General features: G+C 36.4%; 1 protein-coding gene across 8 annotated transcripts in view; it reads right to left on the reverse strand.

The window, feature by feature from the left end:
* Window positions 1-18,757, reverse strand: part of LOC140223795 (uncharacterized) — a 33,209-nt gene that overhangs the window by 5,227 nt on the left and 9,225 nt on the right. For 5 of the 8 annotated variants that reach the window (XM_072300935.1, XM_072300936.1, XM_072300934.1 and 2 more), the window contains one exon: window positions 14,697-18,684. In XM_072300935.1, coding sequence (XP_072157036.1) covers window positions 18,647-18,684 — 38 coding nt within the window. In that variant the 3' untranslated portion in view covers window positions 14,697-18,646. The other 3 variants (XR_011899937.1, XR_011899936.1, XM_072300939.1) reach the window with 3 other exon arrangements.

The raw sequence follows: 18,757 nt of genomic DNA on the forward strand, positions 1-18,757 counted from the left end.
ATGTACTGCGTTGAAAGCGGAGTGTTATGGCTGCGAAGCGTTGATATTTGTTGTTGAGGAGGCGTGTAAATGAAACGTTTGGATAAGCTCGCAAGCTGTACGAATTCTTTTGTGTGTGGAAAATAACTGAATGTCCAGAATTCTAAACATCTGGCCGTATCTCAAGTACCTAAAGGAAATGTTGGTCAGGTCAGAGTTTGTGAATCCTTGGCAGCAGTTCATGCAATTCTTCTACGTATTTAACAACTTCGCTCATCAAAGTTAGGTAAGTGAGAGACCGCTCAGTTCCATTATATTATGCTTGTAAGTATTAGTCCATAACTCCATAGTGTGAAAAATCCTTGGAGGGTGAAGTGCCCATCATCTGATGGAGTTCGTGAGATTTGTTTATGAACTTTTCTTCAAGATTTTTCTCTCCATTTTACCAGTATTGTCTCTTCCACCACCATCATAAAGTATTTCAACCCTGCATTAAATGAGGAATGATGTATACGCTATCAACTTTGCCTTAGAATTCCTAAAATTGGGAGTCCTGAAACTAATAAAGTAGCTTCACTGTTAACATTTGCTAGCTTAGTTGGCAGTAAAACTCTCATTAATTCGGTGAAAATAAAAGTAAATGTTTTTTCTTCGCTCATTTCGATGAGAAAACACATTGAATACATATAAATTGTGATACTGGATGCAACTAATACTACTTTCTGTAAAATTGGAAAAATGTGTAACTCGAATAAAGGAAAGAGGATCTCACCAGGGTGCTCTCTTACAACTTATAGATCAAAATTCGTGATATTTCGAACCTTAAAGGTTCTTTCATCATTCAGAAAGAAAGAAACTAAGTTTAGTTTGAACAGGCATCTTTCAAGAGCGAAATGTGACAGCTTATTTACAGTTTTTAACTTTTTCATAATGCTTCGAATCTACCTCTTGACGAGAACAGGCGAAGATTCGAACCGCGCAATACTTATCGTTGGTTTACAAACCTTGGTTGGTTTACCAAACTTTAATGAGCAAAGTTGTTAAGTACGTAGGAGAATTTCATTAACTGCTGCCAAGGATTCACAAACTCTGACCTGACCAACATTTCCTTCCGGTACTTGAGATACGGTCAGATGTTTAGAATTCTGGACATTCAGTTATTTTTCACACACAAAAGAATTTGTACTGCTTACAGGCTTATCCAACCGGTTCATTTACACGGCTCCTCAAAAACACATATCGACTTTTTGCAGTCGTAACGCTCTGCATTCAATGCAGTACATCAGGCTTTGGGATAGGATTTTGGAAACAGAATTATTTACAGAAAATTATCTTGAAAAAATTATACACCATTTACAGTCAAAGAACATTTCGATAACTAAAATAATTATCCATAAGGATGTTGAACAATCTGAGGACCAGGCTAAGTCTCGAAGAATCTGTTTCTCACTGCATGAAGTGAAACCACCGAAAGTATCACAAATGTTGAGTAGAAGGGGTGAATTAATTATTTACTTAGTAACAAGTCATTTTATGACAATTTCGAAGAGTTTCAAAGGAAAAATTGGAAAATTTTCCGCTTTGCAATTGATTAGGAAGAATGTAAACAAATCGCCATTTCGCAAACAGCCCACCAGATGCGACTAGCACTAGTCAACATTAGGCGAAATCAGAAAAATGATGACCGTTGTTTTGTTGAATCCGCGAGAATTAGATGTGCCTCACTAAAAATACATTGGCAGAATAGGGCGTGCTCAGTCTCTATTTGTCTCTGCAAATTTCTGGAACGGTATAACTGCACTATTTTGGATCTTTTGGTGTTACCTTTTTACTGGCCCTTGCAGAGCTTCCTATAGTTAGATAAAAAAAAGTACTTTCCTGTTATAATTTCGTAAAACTAGGCTAATGATTAAATAAAAAAAATTGTAATGGAAAAATTCTCCTTTAACCCAGCAATACTTTCTTTCTAAGTAAACATGTACACTTCAAAATACTGATGCTATGTTTGCTTTGAGGGCTGTAATTGAATCAGTGAGGATGAAAAAATGCCAACTTAGAAAAATATCCATGTTCAGGGGACTCATTAAACTGCACAGTAGCGCATCCATGCGTATTTACAGTGCATCCATTGCAATTTAGCGTTTTGAGTGTCTTTCCATACATCTTTTTTGGCACTAAAAAGCTTTTTTACACTGACCATTTCACCTACTGTGCAGTTTTTTGCATCTTCTGAACATTTTAATTTTTCCCAGTTCTTCATTCTCACTGCTTTCATAAGAAGTGTTCTATCCCTCTTTTTTGGACAGTGCAGATTGCAAGTTCTTGCAGTGACTCTTTGTTGGATGGACTGGGTGGTCGTGGAAGTCGAAAATAGGAAAAGCTTCATACAAACGTCAGTTAGTTTCTAATGCACTCAAACACAATGTGGCTTGGCTTTTTGAGACTCAATAAATGATTGCCATACTTAAAACTCTAGTCAGATACAAACTAAGTGTAAATGATGAAAAAATTAAGGTTTTAGCTTGCCATGAGAAAGGAGAATCATTCTTCTCCTTTAAAATATCTCATCTATTAGGGATGACATCACACTTTAATACATATTTCGACTCTACCTGTATGCACATCAATTAAACCCTAACTTCACTTTCTGGGCTCTGCAGACCACTGAAAACTTGGTAAAGATTATAAAAAATAGGTACAAGACCAAGAACTCACCTCTTTTCAACTGGATGTTCTGGGTCAGTATTTCAACAGTCCTCTGACGACTGGCTGATTTGAAGGCAGATCAGTCTTCAAAAAATAGAAAACACAGTAAGCAAGTTAGGGATGCTATAGCCGCCGACACTTGTAGGCACTATGTAGAGGAATTACCACCTTGAACATGACCAAGAACTACTTGTGTTCGACTTCGCGTTGTAGAGAAAATCCAATGAAACCTCCTGCAAAATAAAACAATGAAAATTTCAAGCTGGAAGAAGACAGTACAGTAGTAAAAGTAATGGTTAATAAGTTGCCTACCACAATGTTTTAGGTACATAGCGATGGTGAAACTGCAAAAAGCGTATATCAGTTGTATTGCTTCAAAAATTTCTGCTCCTATTTTATTTCTTTAAAAAGATACTAGACCAATAGCGTGGTCTAAAATTCTCAAAGAAAATCCTTTGAAAAGAGCAGAAGATTACTGAAGTTTTAAAAAAAACGACGTTGGAATAACTGTAAATATTAGCTAGACCACGAGTTCAGAACCTCAAGTTTCCTGACTTTTCTAAGCCAGCATTGATTCCTTGACTTTTGAAGGTTTTGCAGCTCATCAGAAACCCTTTAAAGATTACAAAATACATATACACGACCAATTATTCACCACTTTCTGACTAGATGTTTAGTGCCAGTACTTTCACAGTCCTCTAACGACAGGTTCAGTAAGGTTGGATCCTCCTCCAAAAACTAGAAAACACAGTGAGGTAGCTGGGCATGGTATAATCGCCAGTACTTAACTTTATGTACACGAATTAGCACCTTGAACAAGAACGCTTGTGTTCTACTTTGAGTGGTAGGGGAAACCCACTATAATGATGCCGGCTGAAAATCAAAACAATATGAAGCCGGATAAATACAACAGATTACTGCTGTGGTAAAGAAGAATGCCTTATGAGCATTTATATGTTGTCTGATCTATCTTGATAAAAGCGAGAATTTTAAGGGAAATTCGCAAACATACTCCTTCCAATTTACAGAGAAGATGATAAGGAATTTTAGATAAAATTATTAGTTGGATAGAAAATTTTGAGGGAAAAAAATTCCTTAATTACCTCAAAAATTACTTCTTGATTGGGAGAGGTTTGGTAAAGTGTGCATGTTCATACAGCGTCTATTCTTAACACAGCAGAGTAGGTTGTTACTGTTAACACATTCCTTGCTACAGTGTTTTGGTTGTGTATCAAAAGTAAAAATGCAGTTACGGTGTTTTAAAATCTCAGCCCCTATTCTATATTTTGAAAGGAGACTAGACCAACACTGGCTTGAATTTCTCCCAGAAAATTCTTTTCATAGAGCAGAAAAATGTAATTCAGTTTAATGAATGAGCTGTGTACATAATAGATGGACTTAATGTTCACAATCTTCAGTTCCTTGAATGTCTAGGCTTCTCGTATAGTCTCTGACTTTCCAGGTTCCACAGACCACCAGAAACCTTGTTATAATAGTTCAAAGAAACATATGCAAGTTCAATATCTCACCTCTTGACAACTCGACGTTTTAGAACAGCATTTTTTGAGTCCTCTGATGACAAACTAAGTTAAGCTTGGAGGCTCCTCCAAAAAGTGGACGACATAGGAAAAAACTTGGGCATGGTACAACTGCAGACACAGGTAGAATATATGCAGAGGGATTAGCACCTTGACCAAAAACTGCTTGTGTTCTCCTTAGAGTGATAGAGCAAACCTTCTGTGATGATACTGAAAAATAAAAAAATATAAATTTCAAACTTGGTAAATATGTCCAGTAAAACAGGAGAAGTAGTTGTTAGCACATTGCTAGCCGCAGTATTTTCAGTGCGTGTCAACAGTAAAACTGCAAAAATGCATATCTTGTTTGCAATGTTTCAAAATCTTTGCCCCTATTTTCTTTCTTTAAAAGGAAACGAACCAATGCCAATTTTGCGACCTTGGAATAAAGTTACGTTCTTCTGTCCGGGAAAAGACCAATCATCTTTCAAACTTGATCTGTGTTTAGAAAAATGGTCAACAAAAGAAAAAACTCGCCTCCTTCATACTCTGAAGCAGCATCTAACATTTCTAAAACAGATGCTAAGACAACATAGTTAAATTAATTTTTAAAAAGGAATAAAAATGCACAAGCTCTTCAATTACATGAGTATTACATTCCCAGACTTTTTCATGCATTTTCAATGTTTTTATTTCTGAAATTTCTTATGAAAATGCTTTCAACAAAAGGTTTCTCTCGCTAAGTTTTCTAACATTGAAAAAATTAAAAATTCAGGAACCTACAGGCCAAAGTTCTAATTTCCGCAATGGAGCTTGTGATTGTGATAAAGAATAATTAAATGTTACGATCAAAAGAAAGAAATCAAGAGTCCGCAGCAAAATTCCCCGACTTTTTCAGGTTTTCAATGACTTTTCATGAACTCGCTACCCTAACTTCCGAATCATATTCGATCAATCCTTGTAAACACTCCTGACAGACAAATTAAAGTGATTTTTTTGAATCTATCAGAAAGAAAAGAAAGACTACTGTAACTTCTAACAAATAAGGATCGGAGCATGAGTAAAAATTGAGTACAATTACCTAGCTTTGGATTTCATTATTCAAATGAGATCCAACCAAGATTTTCGGCCTGACCATGTTTTCTTTTTTGATTCTGTTTTTTAGGATTATGAGTTTCGGAATTTTTAACAATCAATTAGGAGAATCAGTTACTTTGTTTTTCACATAAAGGGTCTTGGGCACCAAAAACCCTTTTTGTAAACAGCACCTCAATTTTGAATTCTTGTGGATAAAGGTCACTTTTGCTTTTCCTGCAGATAATTAAAACTTTTATTTTCAGAGATGGTTTCACTTACCTAATATTTTTTTCTTCCTCTTGAGAGCGTCTTTCAGGCTTTTCATCTATACCGTAAGGAATTCCGCTAGAACATACGGATCAAACCCGTGGCCTTTGTTGAGATAGTATTTACCATTTGTGACTATTTCTGACACAATAAACGTTTCTGACTCTGTATCTGTCTTTCCTCTATTCTTCTTTTTTCTCTGTAGAAGAGAGAATGGAATCAACTTATGATAAATGACAAAGATGAATGAGAAAATTTTTCACTGGTTTAGATAATGTTCAAGACAATACACTGTAAAAAACAGGCTCATTATTGCATGGAAGTTTCCTTGTCACTTTTTTATTAAGCTGGAAGTCATTGAGGAAAAGACTTATTACTAGATATTGGAAAATTTCGCCGCGATTCGCCGCGAAATTTTTAAAATGTGCTTAGGAATCTGAAAACCAGACAGAAGCACACCTATCATAACCTCCTGATCACGAAAATAAAAAGCAAAATAACGCGAAATCGGCCACTATTCGGATTTTTCGCGAAATCGGGCGGAATCCGCGAAATCATTTTTATCGGCGAAATCTGCGAAATCCGTACATTTTCGTGAAATTTACGAATGTCTCCATGCAAGACGAAATTTGCCGCGCTTTTTTTCAAAATAAGAAATTACGGAGTTGTTTCTGAGCTTGGTCGTCATTGGCTACTACCTATCAACATTCGCCAATGGCATCAAAATACTGATGAAAGAAATGGCGGCAAACGGGGCATAAACATAACCTCAAATAATTTCATGTGAATAGATCAATTGATCATGCACGAGATCATCATGTGAAAATGTAGACAATTTCTTAGTGGTATAAATGTGTAAATATGTAAACATAAAGTTAGCAACAGATATTTTTTTTATCAAGAATAAAGCTTCTTCTGTAAAATAGGATTAGAAAGAGAGAGACTGCGTGATGGCTTGTTAAAAAAATTATAAGCTTTACTTTGAGCTGTCAAACGCAAAATGCGCTACAAAAAATAACAGCGAAATCGCGGAAATTTAAAAGCGAAATTTTCCAATGTCTACTTATTACACTGAGTAATATTTTAATAGACCACTACAAAGACAAAGTGCACATTTGCACATTATAACGCTTGTTTTCTGTCATCAAAATTTCATGAAGAACAATTATTAAAAATAACTCCTTATCAAGACATTGACGTTTTTCAATATGCGTGTTCAAACTTCTTTCTCATAGGAAAACTATGATCTATTTGAGATAAATTGCACACTAAACATTACTCTCACAGTCTCAGAGGTATGAACACACACGAACCGCAATCTTGGAGCTTAAGCTTAGCTGTTGGATGTTGTTTACACTTTGAACAATGCAAGGAGAAGAAGGAAAGCTTCTTAGTTAAGAGGACTACAAAAACTTGTATACAAAGCCCAATTTGATTCAAGTAATATCTTTGATTTTCTTCAGAACGGGAAATTTTTTGTGACCAAAGCTAAATAAAAACGCTGCTAAATTTTGCTCATTTCAGCCATTTTCGTTGTTTGAATGTTCAAGTAATTGCTCATTAGTTCATTTGGTGGAGTTTCATAAATCATAAGACCTGCTACCTCATGATTATTTAATCAATCGATATTTGTGAAATTTTATTCATTTATCGAATACTGCAAGTGTTTTTGAGGGTATTAAAAAACAAATAAACAATTATGAAAACTTGTGGTCCTCCGTCAAATTACATCAGTCAATCCACAGATGAACCAAACCCAATTTTACATGTTATATTTCGCTCCTAAAAAATGGCCTTTACAAGCTATGAAGAAGGCACTCAAGTCATGTACATCACAGTCCTATATTTATTACAATTAACGCAGAACAAGTCAGAGAGAGGAAAATGGAGAAGAAATTCAGAAAAGTAGTACTAACCAAACAAGACGAATCACTTGTATACAACATGTATACTCTTCGTTTTACCAAAGGCCAATTCGGATTGCCTTTGTCCAAAGGGATGGGTTCCCTTGCTTTTGCTATAACTTTATCTAGAGACACAATGTCTTCTCGCTCTGAATTTTTTTGAATTCTGAAAAGAGATTAAATGAAGAACTGATTAAATAAGGATTTGAGGGGAAAAAAATGAAGTTTTGTTCAAATTTACCGGCACTGTTGTTTTAGAAATGGATAAATTCTCTCTGATTTTACTGAAGAATTTTTTCCTTAAAAATAACTGCAGCTATTTTGACCTTGGGCACATTGTCATGTTAAAAAGCAAAAAATGAAAATAATTCGAGATTATGTTTTTGATTTCATCTTTTGTTTAAAAACCTAACAATAGGTACACGCCTGAAATGGCTGTAGTTTTTCAAAAGGAAAAAAAGTCTACAGTAAAATCAGCGAAAGAAATATTTATCCATTACTGAAAAAAATATTTATCCATTACTGAAAAAATATTAATCATGACAAGTGTTGCTAACTTTTTCAAAGAAATTATCCTTTAAAAAAAACTCATCACTGTAAGATAAAAATGACATTTTTACGCTTATAATACAGCTGGGTGTTTTGATCTTCATTTTCAAGAAATGCTTGATCTCATTAAGAAAACCATGCATATTATGGAGATTACTAATAATTATACAAAGTTTTTATGAAGAAAATTACAAAAATCAAAAGACAGAGGAAAAGCTTCATTAGGTAGCAAAAAAAAATTTTTTTTGACCAGAGGGAAATAGAGCAAAATTAATAGAATAAAAAGCATGTTCGCCATAAAAAATCCTCAAATTTTAGGAAAAATATACCTAACTGTTTACAAAAATATTCTTCCTCAGTTTCTCCAGTCAAAGTCAAACCATTCTATTTTCTTGTGACGTACTATGGAAAATCGTCACAAGAACATTCAAATGCTGCTAAATGTCTTCCAATAAAAACATTATTTAGGTAGAAAACTATGCACATTTTTCCTTGGTGTTTCAAATATTTTGGATTCACTTGCGAACATAATTGTCTGAAAAATTGGAAGAAAAATAAATACAGCTTTTCCAATAATTCATGTTTTATCGAAGAAAGTTTGCCCATGCCTGAAAGTTCCTATCGACAGTGTAAGTCGACAATCACATAACTCCGTTTGCAACGTTGCAGACTTCTTGTCATACTTCATTTTTTAATCGGAAAACTACTTGACAGCAATTCTTTAAAACTGCCGTGATTTTTCTTCTCTATGCGAAGAAAATTCTGCATAAACTTCAAGGAATGATGTCAATTTGTTCTCCTTTAAACAAATAACATGGAGGCGGAGATTTTATAGCGTTTTATACTTACTTCTGCCGACACTCGCGTTCTTTCTCAGTTTCTTCTTGAGAATTTATTTAACTTTCAGGCGAATCGTTCATGGGAAGGTCCATAGGCGGAGGGGTTGGTGGTGGTGTTGGAAGAGGCGGGGACAGAAGATTGTGTCCGTCCATTATCAAGTGATCCATGTCATTATTGAAAATTCCTCATTGACAGGATGCTCGGCAGCCTCTGAGAAAGTCGTTCAAAAATTACTCAATTTATGTTTATTGACATTGTGAGGACATGAAAAGGGATACAACCTAGAGAGTCGAATATGGAAATACGCTGGGAATTTACAGAGGAGAACTTTACATACAACATAGATTTTTCAGGAAAAAAATTGATCAACGTACCAGTTCATTCTTCTTTATTATCTCAATAACCAAATAATCTTGTGCTTAGGTGATGAAAAGTTATGAATCAATTTTTGTCGGATTATTTCTACCGTTCACCGTAGAAAAGAATTGGCAACCTTTGCTGATATTTTTTCAAAAATCAGGGTAACTTATAATTAGATTAAGACAGGAATGTTTATCAGGTTGGTATGAACATTTTTTCACATAAGATTATTGGCCCCTGATCACAGTAAAATTTGAGGGTTTTGTTGATGTAGGCTTCATAATAAATAGCCGAGTGAAAATGCGGGAAAAATGCTTGAAAAAAACTGCATAATACTGAATATTATTTGTGGATGCACTCAATGCATTCGTTATACTTGTGTAGAAATCTTGTGAGTTCAGCAGTGGCAAAAATGAACTTTACATGACAGAACACTGTTACAGACGGACATGACTGCAGCCAAACTTTGATGATACAATCGTTTTCGGAAAAATTCAAATGCACCGCGTTTAATTCTTGAGAAAACTAAATGAGAGGCACATCACTCATCTTCAATGATTGAACATCTGCTGTAAAATATTTTATTTCAAGCCAATAGTTCAAGATCAAAATTAGATGGTAAAATCAGCTGTATAAAAATCAACCTGACTTTTAACCTAAACGTTTCTTTACAACTATAAAGGAATTTACTAATTTTCATTTTTTCATCTGCTCAAAAGTGTTTTTAAGTTCTCAAAGGTCAAACTCCGAAGAGTTGATGATTTCCAGATTTGACGTTAAAATAGGTGCGTGGAACAGTTTTGAAGAAATAGGAGATAGACTGTGTTTTTATAATGGTTGATTCGACTGTTCGAGGGATACCAATGTATTTTGTACCTGTAAAACTTTGTTCGATGATTCTTTCAGGAAACACACACCGATCATCAAGTTCGTAATCTCATTGTACGTAACCGCTTTTCGTAATGGGCCAATATAATCAGGGGAAAAAAGAGGTGGAGCATAATAAAATGAAATAGGTAATCGAGCCTAAGAACAAACAATCACGGATTGCTCAGGGAAAATTTAATGTGTCTGACTTGAACAATAAATTGAGACAATATTTGAAAACTGGTGAAAACTTATGAATGTGATTTTCTTTAAAATCGCCAAAGTTTTTCAATGAACAGAGTAATCGGGAAAAATTACTTTTCTTTAAAAAAAAATAAATAAATAAAACGAGCTGGAGAAGAGCAGGAGATTTGTCAACATAGTTTGGGTGTCAATAAAAACATCTATAAACTCTCACAAAATTGTAGATTAAAAATCGAAGCTCAATGCTTTTGTGGAAATGGATCTCATAACTGCTTCATTTTTCTGACTTTTTAGGCTTTTTCCTGACTCCAGAATTTTGTGATTCCCTGCTTTTCCCTGATCTTTGGACAAAACTACCTCTTAGATTTTTTCCTTTGAATTGTGCTGACTGCTGTTAAATTTTGCATGAAAATTCCACTTAGATTTAAATTATAGAAAAAGGCACTTGAAAGTTGTCCCTGCTCTGTTAAACTAATACCGGCTGCAGTTCCAGAGCTGATGCTCTACTTGCTGAAGTCTTAGACTTTTCAGGTTTTATAGAACACCGAAAATCCTAGAGATTCGTTAAAAAACTGTGTAATAAAAGAAGTATTTAAATTAAGTATGACAATTTCCTGCAGATTTATCAGAAGATCAACGTTTTGTAAGACTTTAAAACATTTTGAAAAACAATGGATCGGCTGAAATTACATTTTGGATTTTTCTGATTTTTTACCTGAACGAATCGATAATTGTCTAATTATAAAAACCAACATAAGTAATGAACGGAAAAAAATGTTTCACTTTTCCATGTGCTAAACTGCGATGTTTGTGTGATGTGACTAGTCGCAACAGTGATGATATACGGAGGAAAAATCGAGTTATGTGTTTTGCGAAGTAGGAATTGACACTGTTACCTCGAGATATGTGAATTTCGAATGAAGGTATTGAGCCTCTTATTTGGAAAGTTTGATCGATTTAAGGCTTAGCGAATAATCATATTGAACTGTGCACTTCAATTCATGCACTGGAAGCTTCTGTTGATCCTACAACTTGACCAGTCATCGTGTTTTATTAATTACAATACTACAGGGTGCGGCAAAAGTCCCGGGACGGCTGTTTATTTTTTAAACGGCTACACGTAGAAAAACGAATTTTGGGGGATGTTCTTGGGTCAAAGTAAGCTACTTTTTGGCACTCCCCAAAATTTGTTTGGGGGCCCCCCTAGGGGAGGGCGGGGGGCTACTTTTTTTTTTTCAAATGGCAACCCCCCCCCCTTTGTGATACCTCATTCGAAAGATAATAAAAAAAAAAAATTTTTGGCGCAAAGCGCAGGTCAAAATGTTCATTTTTGACAAAATGGCGGCCGGTCAAAGTTCAAAATGGCGGAAATTTGGCATCTCCGTTGTTTATTGACGGATTGGTGTGAAACTCGAAATCCTAGGGCATTTCGAGATGAGAAAAACGATTCCGGCATTGGTTTTCCAGAAAAGTCAGTCCTTTTCAAAATGGCGGCGGTCAAAATAGCGGCCTCGAGCGGGAAGTGGATATTTAGGTTGCATGTCGTTGGATTTGCATGAAACTTGGTATCTGTGGGTATTTCGGCACGAGAAGAACGAATCTTTCATTGGATATCTGAAATTTTGACAAATTCCTAAATGGCGCCGGAAAAATGGCGGGAAATCAGTTTTACGGCTGTTTACCAATGGATTTGCATGAAATTCGATATCCTGGCGGTTTTTGGCTCGTTAAAAAGGAATCTTTCATTGGATTCTTGAAATATCAAATAAGGACCCTACAACAAAACGGCCAAATCGGCCTAAACACGGAATCGTACGATTTTCTCAGGGATGATAGAGGGTCTTCCCAGACACTCAAAACTGGTCATATTTTTTGCCTAACCCCCAGGGAAAAGGGGGGAGAGGGGGTCAAAGTCAAAACCTTTAAATTATCATAACTTCTCAACGGTTTGTCGTAGAAAGATGATCTTGGTGTCAAAATTCCCAGAAAAATGAGAGCTTTCAGTATATATGTATGAAATTAATTAAATTTTAAAATTTGACCCACTTTTGGGGCATTTTACAAGGTCCCTCTTTCGTAAATTTTCGTTTTTTGAGATTTTCGGTTGTTTGGTTCGCACGGATCAAAACAAAAACGATTTTAAATGAAAGTAGAGCGTTTAAGCTGTAAAACAAGCCCAAGATAATCTTGGGGAAACGATTAAAAGCGGAGTTATGAGTCTTCAAAGTTGACGCGGCGCGCGGGAACCTTGTTTGTTCCGAGTCTCAAGGTCACCTGCGCGCCCCGGATTGCCTGCAGGTTGCAAGTTTTTGTGTTTTTATGCTTCTGTAGGTCATTTTTAATGTAAATCATTCAATGAAGATAGAATAATCGAAATTTTTCAATTTTACGGGAGGAGCGAGAGGGGGCTTAGAGTATCAACCGTTATGTCCATCATACCTCATTAAACATTTGCTGACGATGACGATTCTGCTCTTATAATTTAGAAGAAACCATGGACCCTCAGTTCAAATATACATATGCTCCATACAGAACTGAACCATTTAGAAATTACAACCCATTGATGCCAAATTTTGGGGTACCCCTAATTTTAAAATTTTTTAATTGAGCTATAAGCTACAGCGCTTGACGGAACTCACTTGGTAAAGCCAAATAGTTTCGCTTAGAAGCAGACGAGCTTTGAGTTTCAAGACAAGTCTCAGTTATTCTTGAGGGGGCTATTTGAAACGCAGTTAAAATTTTTTGACGTTAATGTGGTGTACCTCGCCGAAGGCCCATTGTGTAAAATTAAAAAATTCTGATTAAACTATCTTCATTGAATGATTTACATTAAAAATGACCTACAGAAGCATAAAAACACAAAAACTTGCAACCTGCAGGCAATCCGGGGCGCGCAGGTGACCTTGAGACTCGGAACAAACAAGGTTCCCGCGCGCCGCGTCAACTTTGAAGACTCATAACTCCGCTTTTAATCGTTTCCCCAAGATTATCTTGGGCTTGTTTTAAAGCTTAAATGCTCTACTTTCATTTGAAATCGTTTTTGTTTTGATCCGTGCGAACCAAACAACCGAAAATCTCAAAAAACGAAAATTTACGAAAGGGGGACCTTGTAAAATGCCCCAAAAGTGGGTCAAATTTTAAAATTTAATTAATTTCATACATATATTCTGAAAGCTCTCATTTTTCTGGGAATTTTGACACCAAGATCATCTTTCTACGACAAACCGTTGAGAAGTTATGATAATTTAAAGGTTTTGACTTTGACCCCCTCTCCCCCCTTTTCCCTGGGGGTTAGGCAAAAAATATGACAAGTTTTGAGTGTCTGGGAAGACCCTCTATCATCCCTGAGAAAATCGTACGATTCCGTGTTTAGGCCGATTTGGCCGTTTTGTTGTAGGGTCCTTATTTGATATTTCAAGAATCCAATGAAAGATTCCTTTTTAACGAACCAAAAACCGCCAGGATATCGAATTTCATGCAAATCCATTGGTAAACAGCCGTAAAACTGATTTCCCGCCATTTTTCCGGCGCCATTTAGGAATTTGTCAAAATTTCAGATATCCAATGAAAGATTCGTTCTTCTCGTGCCGAAATACCCACAGATACCAAGTTTCATGCAAATCCAACGATATGCAACCTAAATATCCACTTCCCGCTCGAGGCCGCCATTTTGACCGCCGGCCAGCCGTTTTACGGCTGTTTACCAATGGATTTGCATGAAATTCGATATCCTGGCGGTTTTTGGCTCGTTAAAAAGGAATCTTTCATTGGATTCTTGAAATATCAAATAATTTCATGCTAATCCATCGGTAAAGAGCCGTAAAACTGATTTCCCGCAATTTTTCCGCCGCCATTTTGGAATTTGTCAAAAATTCAGATATCCAATGAGAGATTCGTTCTTCTCGTGCCGAAATACCCACAGATACCAAGTTTCATGCAAATCCAACGACATGCAACCTAAATATCCACTTCCCGCTCGAGGCCGCCATTTTGACCGCCGCCATTTTGAAAAGGACTGACTTTTCTGGAAAACCAATGCCAGAATCGTTTTTCTCATCTCGAAAAACCCTAGGGTTTCGAGTTTCACACCAATCCGTCAATAAACAACAGAGATGGCAAATTTCCGCCATTTTGAACTTTGACCGGCCGCCATTTTGTCAAAAATGAACATTTTGACCTGCGGTTTGCGCCAAAAGTTTTCTTTTTTTATTATCTTTCGAATGAGGTATCACAAAGGGGGGGGGGTTGCCATTTGAAAAAAAAAGTTGCCCCCGCCCTCCCCTAAGGGGACCCCCAAACAAATTTTGGGGAGTGCCAAAAAGTAGCTTACTTTGACCCAAGAACATCCCCCAAAATTCGTTTTTCTACGTGTAGCCGTTTAAAAAATAAACAGCCGTCCCGGGACTTTTGCCGCACCCTGTATTAAACGGCATGACAGACTCAGAATTGTTGCATAGCATAAAATTGAAAGACTGATACGACCCGTACCGCAAGAAGTAGGTTACTACTACTACTTCATACTTTCTTGAATACCTTAACACTTCTAATAAAGAAGGTGAATTTCATTTCCCGGTGGATGAATCGCCTTCTAATACAAGCGTATGCAACATGGATGACACCTCGTGTTCGCATTTTACAGGGTGTCCATAAAATCCCTTTTCCCAGTTTAACTTTTGACCTAATTGACGGAAAGGTATTTGAAACTTGGGGAACAGTCCTAAGTCAGTAGGAGCTACTTTTGCGCGCCCGCCCCCCGAAAATTGTGGGGGGGGGTGGACCCCCTTGGGGACGGGGGGCGGACCCCAAATGTTTTTTCTTCTTTTTCTCTCGTTCATAGATAACTTATGTTAAAAAAGATTCTCTTAAAGTTATAGTAGATACTTACAGCAAAATTTGCGTCAAAAGAGTAACTTCCCGACCATGGGATTGGCGTGGGTGCGTGTGGGTAGGTGCTTAATATAAGAAGTTTATAAGGGCGGGAATAGGTGGAAGAATGTTGTCAAATTTTCACGATATTTTTGCTTATCCGAAGTTTTTGGATGGAACATTATAATGTCTAAGAGAAAGGTGAGTTTTTTTTTTATTTTTTTCGGTCCTGAGGAGACAAGTACCTATATAATTCATAATTTGGTATAGAAATGGGGGAGGGCTAATTCCGTTTGGAACAGGACTCATTGGAACTCTCTGCAGTCTGCACCTCCTTGATGCAATAGGACTTACCTAATTAGCTCTCAAGGGAATTACATCTTGCTATACCAGAACTTGATAAACCCTTTGATTTGCCCCATTGAAGGCTCTTTTTCCCACCTTTTCTTTTTTTCAAGGTGAAAGTAAAGTCTATCAGGGATAAATTCTGAAACTTTATGTTTTTATTTCCTTTCTTGTTGGTCATATCCTTTAAAAACTTCGATCATAAAACTACCAAACCTTGAATCTTGGTTTATAACGTTTCAGATTTCCTATCATAGGTACCTACCTACTTTATTTTAAAAATGGAAAACCACTCGACATCAATTTTAATAAACGTTCTTCATGTTTTTCGATGAGAGGCAAATTCTGTGAAAACTTCAAGGAATGATGTGGTACTGTTCTCCATTAATAATATAATCCAGCAGAGATTTTAAAACAAAGGAAACAAGATTTGTGGTGTAAGAGTTTCACCGTCGATTTCTAATATCACTATATCTGTTGGTTGGTATATCTTGCAGCAATAAAGTATAGGAGAAATTTTTTAATGTCACCATGATAAGTTCTAAGCTGAAATCATACATCGACGGTGAAACTACCAGACTACGTATCTCGGTTTGCGACGTTGCAGACTTCCTGTCATGATTTATTTTTTAAATGGAAAACTATTCAACCTCAATTCTTAAGAACTTACGAGATTTTTCCTCTCTGTGAGAAGAAAAATCTATGAAAACTTTAAGGAATGATATTGGTTTGTTTTCCTTCACAAAAATAAAATGGGAGTGAAGATTTGTAAACACCGCAAATGAGATGTAAGGTATGGTAGTTTCACCGTCGACATGGTATCTAAGGAGGAGGGAAGCTTTAAAAAATTGGTTCTGAGGTTTCATCCTGTTAAAAAAAAAAAATTGTGACAATTTTAATTGTCACCACCAGTCACTGTTTAGTGTTTTCCTGAAAAATTTCACCTACCTAACTCTTACATCAAAATCACCTGATTTCTTTATCTGTGACACACCCAGATTTAAAATTAGCATTTTATTTTTGGGGAAAAACATTGTCACCAAATCCTAGCAGAGTACTTTGCTATCAAAAAAAATGAAGAGTAAATAGGCTGTTATTAGTTTTTTTATATTTCATGGATGATTATTATAAAATGAAAATATAATATACTAGGGGGCTACGCCCCCTGGCCGCTACGCGGCCCAACCCCCTGAAGGCGCTCCGCGCCATCAATGGGCCGCTTCGCGGCCCTATTTTTACCCTCCTATCGGTGTTAGTTTTATTTTTCCCCTAAAAAATTACGATATGAGGTATACTTTACTTTTAGAATGAAATAATTTTTGGTTTTGATGAATAAAGAAACAACATTTTTTTTTTAAGTCTAAAGGACGCGTTTTGTAATGACTACTTGATGAAATATTGCAGTAAAACAACGAACATTGATTATCAGGTAATAATTAAGAACTTCAGGAGACGGGACTCGAACCCACACAATGAATATAGAGGACGCTTCCGACGTCTTTGACGACTCGGCCACCGCTCGTATTGAGGAATCAGGGGCGAATCTTGTGTAGATAAGTGTAGAGCTGATGCGCAGGCTACCCAGCTACTGCGCAACCTCTTCGACCACTGCGCATCCTCCCGCGCATAGCGGCAGCGGTCTCGGATCATTCTGAAAATTCACTCACTTTTATAACGTGATTGTAAAAAAACCTGGGTCCTATTTCCAAAATCTGAATAGAGCGGGCTCATCTAGGGCCAATTACCCGTCGATTTACGCAAAAATCATGGAAATCGGCCCGGTAGAACGCTCAAACGAACTATGACAAAAAGTATAAATTTACATTGTTTAAATGGGAGAATTCGCAACTTTACCACGTAATATAAAAAAAACCTGGGCCACATTTTGAAAATCTGAAAAGAGTTGGCTTATCTAGAGGCAATTGCCCGTCGATAGCCGCAAAAATCATGAAAATCGGCCCGGTAGAACGCTGGAACTAAGCGTTACCAGTTTCGCAAAATTAGGAGGTCTTGGAGCTTATAGTATAGAAAATAAAAATACACTTCTAGTTTAGAGAAATGAGAACAAAGAGAGGTAAATTCGAGCAACTGATTTGATTGTAGTGTCAAATGGTTTTGATTCACAGGCAACAAAACATAATGGATAAATTAATGAAAAAAACAACAACATTAAACTGTAAAATAAAGAAAGAACAGGGCTACTATGCAAACACAGGTACATAAGTATTGCACAAACATCACACAATTTAATGAAGGAGGATATAATAGCTTTCTACTCATTTTAGGCATTTAAGACATAACACATTGCAATCAAGAGAGATATCGTTGGTGAAACTACGAAACTACACACATCGGTTTGCATTGTTGCAGATCACCTGTAAAATTTCACTTCTTGGAGGGATGATTGATCTTTGTTATTGCACAAAGTTGTGAGCTCTTTGCCCTTACAAGAAAACTCTTAAAATATTTCTTTCAAGAATTTCGGGTAATACTTTCTTGAAAAAAAAAAAAAGAAAAAAATTTTGAAGCTTTGCGATCTAAATACATATTTTCGTTTTTATAGTTTCAGCATCAAAATACAGCTTAATTGTTAGGTACTCTACACCGTGAGATTTTTCGATATCACACATTTAGAGGAAGAAATACATTTTGAAAATTGCCAGATGGCTTATGAGGTCTGCAAGCCATTCAGAATCCAAAGTAAGTGAAACAGAGGTATGCACCTTCCGACCACTTTGGCCGAAATGTAGATTTTTGTTACTGCCACCAAAGCCACAGCTCGAGATTTGAATTCCAACAGCTTTGCAGTCTTGGCCGAAAACAAATATGACCATCTGCTGTTGATAAAAAAGGACTCATTCGATGAAAGCATATTCGTTGAGAATAAAAATTCATTTGCTTTCAGTGAGGTGGTTGTTTGTTCACTATTATTAACAGCAGACTGTCACATTTATTTTCGGCTAAGACTGTAAACTTATCGAAATTCAAAACTCGCACAACGACTCTGTAGCAGGATAAAAAAATGAATTTTGGCAAAAGCGGTCGAGGAGAGCGTACGTATGTTTCACTTACCTTGTTTGGAATCACTACAAAATCTAATCAGGTATTCCACTTCCAATATCTCTAACACCACCACCAATACACCTTAACCTGCAGCAACACCTCCTATACCTGCCACGCCACCTCCAACCCCGACTGATATCCTGGATAAACAAAAATAAATTGATTGGCTTAGACACAACATGAATAATCTTTTCAATTCACACTAGAGGATTT

This window comes from Bemisia tabaci, chromosome 5, assembly GCF_918797505.1.
Source record: "Bemisia tabaci chromosome 5, PGI_BMITA_v3".
NCBI classification, from domain to species: Eukaryota; Metazoa; Arthropoda; class Insecta; order Hemiptera; family Aleyrodidae; genus Bemisia; species Bemisia tabaci.